This window comes from Betta splendens, chromosome 10 (assembly GCF_900634795.4).
Source record: "Betta splendens chromosome 10, fBetSpl5.4, whole genome shotgun sequence".
Classification (NCBI taxonomy): domain Eukaryota; kingdom Metazoa; phylum Chordata; class Actinopteri; order Anabantiformes; family Osphronemidae; genus Betta; species Betta splendens.
The window spans coordinates 7,401,812-7,409,264 of NC_040890.2; the positions used below are offsets into that span (position 1 = coordinate 7,401,812).

Below are 7,453 nucleotides of genomic sequence, written 5' to 3' on the forward strand. Positions count from 1 at the left end.
CGCTCCAGACAATAATGCAGCACGCCTGCCTCTGGATCCAAGGTGAGCACAACATAACCTGATCACAAAGCCTTGTATATGCTTTATATTCTTACAAATGTAAAACTGCACACACTCCGGGGACCTTCCAGGTCTTCCTGAGAATGTAATTTCACAAACAGTATGCCCGTCGTGATATTAGCCCACGCCGAAACCCCAGATGTCCGCTGCATCAGCGGCTTGACAGCGGCGCTCGGCTGACAGCATCTGTGAGCGACTGTGACAGCGGAATGTAATAGCACCGTGGCTCCCCTGGACTCCTGCTTGCTGTAGCGGTGGCTAACTGCTAACTCACCCTGATGGCTAATAACCCTTCACTACAGTTACGGCTGGCTGAGTGAACCACATGGACCAGACATCTTTAAAAAAAAAAAAAAAGTGTGTATAGATGGAGGCTGGGTTTCTGCCGTATTATCTCTCCTTCAAGCTTCCTAATTAGCGCTCTCTTCCTTTGTTCCCCCGGCAAAGTTTCTAATCTATTCAGTGGGCGCCGTGCTAGGAGCGGCTTCACCTCCATCCATCCCCCGTACTCACCCACAGCCTCAGAAAGCCCGTAGACTCTCTGGCCGTAGGCGTCCGTCTTATCCCAGACATAGGTGTAGGCCAGGTTGGGCGACGCGTGGAACCACTTCTGGAAGAGGTGGCCCTCCACCGCCACCATCAGGTGGACCTTCAGCAGGCCCATGGACACCACGGCCGGGGTCATGGTCACCTTGAGCAGAGAGCGGTAGCCCTGCGTCCGTGAGCTTAGGTAGCACAGCTTCAGACTGGAGCCGGGCACCTCGATCTGCTCATGCAGCACCTGGAAGACAAAGAGCGCAGATGACAGAAGAGGGGGATTAGGGGGGATTAGAGCATGAGGTAGTAATGGGGGTCACGCTTCCACTGACGGCTGAAGGACAAAAGAGAGAGAGGAACAAAACAATAGAAGAAATAAGGAAATAGAGAAAGAGGGAACGAATGGGGGGAAGCTATAGAAGCGAAAGGAGAGCTAAAAGCGACAGGCATAAAGAAAGGTGGGAGGAGAGCTGGGGAACCAGAAGGAGGATTAGCCGGCTGCCAGAGGTCAGTGGTACTGCACCTGTGTCTCCGGTATGATGGGTTTCTCCCCTGGCTTGGAGCTGAAGAAGGAGGAGAGAGGGGATGCAATCACAACAGGGTCAGGCCTGACGAAGCCGCTCAGGTCACATCCTGGGATCGTGTTCTCTTCTGTCTTAAGCACCACTGTGTCCATAGCATAAAACTGGCTCCAGGGCAACCACAGGGTGCGCTCCTGGCTCAGGAAGGGGGCGCGCTCGAACCGCAGCGTCAGCGATGCGCCACCGTTAGCTATCAGGTCAAACCTGGAGAGGTTTGCGAGAAGAGGATGGGAATGAGGTACAGGTGGGGAGTGCGGTGGCGGATGGACTCACAGTGTTTCTCTTCATCTAATTAAACATTCATTCAACAACCGAAACACCTGTAACGAACCCCACTTTGTTACAGTGCAGCCACCTTTTACAGACAGGTAAACGGCCTGAAATATGAATATCGCAATGTTAGAACTCTAGCAGCAGGGGTTCTCCTTCATCCTCTGGTCGCCCAAGTGTGGAGAACAACTGGGGGCAGATCATTAGCAAAGAAAAAGGTCACACCGACATGTTTGTCATTTCATTCTTCGTCAGTGTCCGGAACTGTGGTGGAGAAAAGCTGGAAAAGAAAGGGCTCATCGAGGTTAACAAGGTCAGACGGAGGAATCAGAACGCGCTCACTCAAACCACAAGAACCTGAAACCCAGTGAGTAACTGCCCCTAAAATACAAGGTTGAGGTAAATGTTAGCACACATTGCCATGTTCGGCCATCAGCGCGGCCTAACTGGGAGCAAAACGTTCCAATTAGACCGTTTACAAGAAGACGAGAAGGCCGCTCAAAGAACCTGGGAGAGAGGAATCGGCACATTTAATGAGGGGAAGTCAATCCGAAGCGCCGGCGAATCGTATTTTAAAGTAACGTGTCACGGGTCGTCAGCCCGACTTGAATTTAATATCACTTGTGGGCTGGAGAGTCGCGTTAAAGTGGACTAGTTTGCCTGAAAGTTGAATTCCTGCAGGAGACAAAGAGAAACACGTCAGGTACGAACCCAGTGTGTCGCCGAAGGAAACCGAACATTCCATCAGCAGCCGATATAATGAGTTGAGTGAAACATCTGCTGCTTTTCATTATGGAGAATATTTCCAAACATCTGACTGTGTTTTTGTGGTGATGCAAATGTTTTATACAAACAGACATTATAGTGTTTAATTTCTCAGTGGTGTTGATCTAAATACATTTACTACAGGCTGTATCTAATTATTTGTGCTTCAACTAATCTAATCTAATCTAATCTGATCTGATCTAATCTAATCTAATCTAATCTAATCTAATCTAATCTAATCTAATCTAATCTAATCTAATCTAATCTAATCTAATCTAATCTAATCTAGTCATTCTGCCTACGTGGTGAGGTAGTTTCGTTTTCAGCAAAGCGTGCTGAGTAGCTGTTGTACATACATGCCATCCTGCCGTGTCAGCGTGTATCCATAGTGGGGGTAGTTGACAAAAGACACGTTCACCCCCACCAGAGGGGTCCCATCAGTAGTCAACACCTGACCCCGGATTAGAGATGCCAAGCTGGAAAAAAGACAAAGGAGACGCCGCGAGTGAGCGATCGTCGATCCATCAGCGCAATCTTCCAAAGCATCAATCATCTGGTTTGATTAATCGTCCCATCTTTCAATCATCCAATTTTCCCATTCGTTTATAGCGCTGGTCCTTCCAACACTCATTAATTAGAAACAATCAGCAACCCCCGCGATCCAGATTAGCTCGCGTCAATCACGTAAACACATGGTGACAGTGCGGTGGGATCCGTGCGTGCCACATGCCAGTGACTGGGCGCGAGCGGCTGCGCCCCCGAGAACTCACACGGAACAGCGTTAGAAGGCTTTCCGGATCAGCGTCGACTTTGATGAGTTATTTCCTTTGAAACATCTGATGACTGCGCGTGTTGGTATATACGCGGAATGAGTCCCACGGACGAGGCTTGGCGGCTCTATGGGGGAACGGTGGCTCGGTCTGCCTCTGGCTGTGGGATCTGCTAAGGCCTCGCTTGGCTCTGTGCACCAAGCTGGAGTCTCTTTGATATTCCCGTTACTGAACCTAAAGTTGGGCGCGATATTTTCTCAGAATCTAGAAGAGTTCAAATCAAATCCTTCAAACCGTCTGAGAACATGAAAGCGGTACAGTACAGTACGTAAAGCACTCGCTGCGCCAGATACCTTTTGCTGTATCTTAGTAAATAACACTTGCATGATATCAAACAAACCTCATTCATAAAAAGGAACACGGCTGATTATTATAATATTATTAGAAATATCTTTGTGTACGATTCCAACGGTGTGTGTTTGAGCCTCACTAATTAAATTCTCCCTTGTTCTCTGGCTGAATGAATGAAGATGCTTCAACAGAGGAGGCTGTGATGTGTGTTTTTCAGATCCTGCTCTGATGGCAGCTACAGTCGCTGGCTGTGCAACACGTCAGCCGTACCTGGAGTTGAAGGGGTTTTCCCCCGGGATGACGTGGGTGCTGTCGCGTCCCACCAGCATCTTGACGCGGTCGTAGAAGGAGCGCACGCGGCCCTGGGACACGGGGCTCTGCTGGATGACCTGCAGGGGGTCCTGGGAGCCGCGGCACAGGGGGCTGTTCTGACAGGGACTCTGGATGCAGCAGTCCGGATCCATGCAGTCCGTGAGGCCATCTGAGGAACAGAAAGCGGGTTCACAAGCAGCATGAAAACCAGCGACTCCAGCTTCTTGAAAGGAATCCATATTAAGTTAACCTTTGTTTCTTTTTTTAATTTCACCATCCGCTGTGAGAGCTCATCTCGAGAGACTGCTGCCTTAATTCTGTTTCTATTTGCAATTTATTATTTCTCCTCTTCTTCCTCTTCTGTATTCATGGGATTTATTTTTCGCAAGAGGCATTTTTTTAAGCATAGATGGCACTTAACAGGCTCTCCTTCTGCCCCCCACTTTACCTCCTTCGTTGTCCTTGTTGTCGGCGCAGGAAGTCTCCATGGCAACGCTGCAGCCGGGGCCCCTCCAGCCCGTCTGGCATTCGCAGTGCCAACTCTGCTGCCCCATGGTGCACTGGCCGTTCCCGTTACACAAGTTGGGACAGCCGTCTGTGGGGAGGGGGGGGGGGGCGAGAGGGAGGAAGAAAAAGAAAGGGGGATAGGTGACGGGAGGGCGGTGCTTGTTTGCTTAATCCCCAAAGATACACAGATGAAGACACGCTCGTATGATTAGTTGTCCGAGGAGCCTCGCTGGGAATTTATTACGCACATGGTAGCACGATGCACATATTGATTGTTCCAAAATCGATTTAATTCAACAGGTCAATTTTCATGCACACCTTCAAATCTGTATGTGTTTACACCTGTGTGTGTGTGTGTGTGTGTGTGTGTGTGTGTGTGTGTGTGTGTGTGTGTGTGTGTGTGTGTGTGTGTGTGTGTGTGTATGTGTGCAGAGGTGGATGGATTGCTTGATTCACTTACTTGATAGAGCTCTGCCTGATCATCACTCACTCCCTCTCTCTCTCTCTCTCTCTCTTACTTATGATTCAGTGTAGGTAATGGGATTCTGATGGCCTGAGAGTAATGCTTTCTCATGAGAGAATGAGATTATGCTCAGCAGAGTGCGCGTGCGAGTGCGTACGAGCGTGTCTGTGAGTTGGCAGTCTATGAACTAATAAAGCCTTCCTTTAGCTTGTGCAAAAAGTCCCATCACACATCTACGGCCCTGGAGCGAGCGCGTGCTAGAACCAAGCAGGACGCGGCCGCGCTCGACCTCAAGACCGACTTCAAGGCCTTGAATAAAAAAAGACATCATCTGATCATTGGTCACGTGAAATATTTTTTAGAAATAGAGCACAACAGCTACTGTAGCTTCACTTTGTCTGTAATAATTCACCAGCTATGCCAGCACCTCTGCAGCTCACTGAGCCGTGGTGGTTTAGTTGGTTTGATCTTTATAAATATTTCGCTCTTTTCACAGAAATGTAAGAATGTTAGGAGTTTATGATTAGAATTAGGATTTGTTATGATTCTGTGGGTTTTATATGTTTGACAGTGCAGGACTAGATATGAAAGTGGTTGCCAAAATCTACCCCTCTATTTTAAAATAATTTCTAAAATTACCCAAGAAATATTTGTCGTTTTATTATCCCCTCTGATATTCCGCGTCAACGCTCAAACAACATCACCCATCAACGTCGTTTTCTAGAAAGGTCTTTAACTCCTGGCCTGTCACACCATTTTCCCATATGGCTCTAAATCACACCTTTCTCGCTCCAGTCACCAAAAAGAAAAAAAAAGAAAAAAGTCTGTGCGTTTGCCACATTATAATCTTTCAGGGAGAGAGCGGAAAAAAAAGAGGCATGATGACACACAATGACAATGTTTTCTCCGGCAACACAAAGCGCCCCAAACAAACTTGTCACAGTGATTTCCTCTTCAATAAATGAGGGAGCGGGATGTGACACTCTTTAAGTCTACCCACGGGAGATGGAGGCAAAGACAGGGTTGACTGATAAAACAATACAACACACACACACACACACACACACACACACACACACACACACACACACACACACACACACACACACACACACACACACACACACACACACACACACACACACACACACACACAGCGTGACGCACCCTAGAGATATGACCTGACATTTCCCACTCAGTAGTGGTGTGCAGACAGTGTGTGGAAGGACAAAATAACCCAGTAAGAGATTATGAATATGAAACGCTTTTCATTGAGTCCTGCTCAGTAGATTAATGAACATATTTTCACTCAAGTTGCACTGTAGGATTTCACCCTCTAACAGATCGCCGCGTCAATAAAGTCATGCATTATGAATACAAATAGTCCAATCTAAACCGTGGCAGCAGCAAAATTAACAGGCGCTTCACCCCGATTGGCATTTTATCATATGCATCAAGCGCCGGGCGATGAGGGGAAAGTCAACAAAGGACCTTGAGAAGAGTCACTGCGCCATCTTGTTTTGGGGAGAGGGCCCGCTTAACTGAGTTTTTTAGTTCAACAAGCGAAATCAAATCAGAGGTTTTTATCTTTAATTATTACCATTTTCTGCATCAGGGGACCGCTCACGACGCCGCATTAACAGTCAGCCTGGAATAGATTGTTCCCAAGTATTGAGCACGGGGAACAAAAGGCAGTTAGCAGTGATTGCCTGTTAAATGGAGTTGCCATTTAAAGCAGCCAAATACTTATGAAGCACCGGGACAGGGCGATCCATAGCGGGCATCGATCGGCTTGCCTGGTCAGGCTGGCACAGGTCTCCTCTCGCTTTAATACCAGGCCCTGGTCGATACCCCCTCATACTAACTAGAATAAAGTGGGATTTCAGAAACTATTAAGTCCACCCTCCCTGCTAATGTAGTTGGACTCTGATGAAATCCCCTTAAAAAGGAGAAGAAATTGCCTTGGGTTATGGGTCACCACACATGCTCTTATGTGTGTGTGTGTGTGTGTGTGTGTGTGTGTGTGTGTGTGTGTGTGTGTGTGTGTGTGTGTGTGTGTGTGTGTGTGTGTGTGTGTGTGTGTGGATGTGTGACTGGTTGGGGAAAGATACTTTTTGTGCGAGTAAGGGGTGAGAAAGAGAGAGATACAGACAAAAAATGAGCACAAAGTATAAAAAAGAAGCAAAGAGTCAAGTCATTGTGCAAAAAAAAAAGTTCCCCCATTCTCTCCATCCCCTCTGTTTCCAGCTCTGTCTCCTCTAAAGGTCATAAAGTAAAGGTCACCTCCATAAATCCCAGACTGCTGCTTCATAGATGGACCAGATAACTTTTCACTTTCCCAGATAAAGCTCCACTCATCTGCTCCCATTGCTAATGAGCTACCTTAGAAAATGCATTGATTGCTTGAGCCCGCGGCTCCTTTGACCTGTCTCTCCGCTTCTCCTTTATCTCCATCTGTTCTCCTTTTGCGCTCCCCTCTCTTCGTCTCCTGCTCCCTCTTTAACCCTGAGATTTACCTTTTTTTTCCTCCTCTGAGCTGGCTCTTCATAAAACAATGAGAGCTATTCCATTAAGTGTAGAGGGTGAGAGGACACTGGCAACGGTGCTCCGGGGACCTGTACTGTCAGGCAATCTGTGCCGCTCTGTGTAACCTGACAGCGGTTCAGCTGCGGGGCTATCTATTAAGCATTCTCGCCGTGCGTGAGACAACTCACCCCCGACCAGCACCCGTCTCTGTTTGCATCAGCGTCTCAACCTTAGTCATGATTTTATTCATCCTGGTGACATCTGCTTTTTCGGCGGGAGGGGGACGGGCCTGGATTAATATTAGTATGCTC

The 7,453-nt window shown here is 47.8% G+C and overlaps 1 protein-coding gene across 11 annotated transcripts in view; it reads right to left on the reverse strand.

The window, feature by feature from the left end:
- The window catches only part of tenm2a (teneurin transmembrane protein 2a), a 168,250-nt gene that overhangs the window by 13,435 nt on the left and 147,362 nt on the right, over nt 1-7,453 (reverse strand). For all 11 annotated transcript variants that reach the window (XM_055512570.1, XM_055512569.1, XM_055512566.1 and 8 more), the window contains 5 exons: nt 4,095-4,241; nt 3,605-3,815; nt 2,570-2,689; nt 1,121-1,382; nt 574-841 (listed from right to left, as the gene is read on the reverse strand). In XM_055512570.1, coding sequence (XP_055368545.1) covers nt 574-841; nt 1,121-1,382; nt 2,570-2,689; nt 3,605-3,815; nt 4,095-4,241 — 1,008 coding nt within the window. The remainder of the gene's footprint in view (nt 1-573; nt 842-1,120; nt 1,383-2,569; nt 2,690-3,604; nt 3,816-4,094; nt 4,242-7,453) is intronic.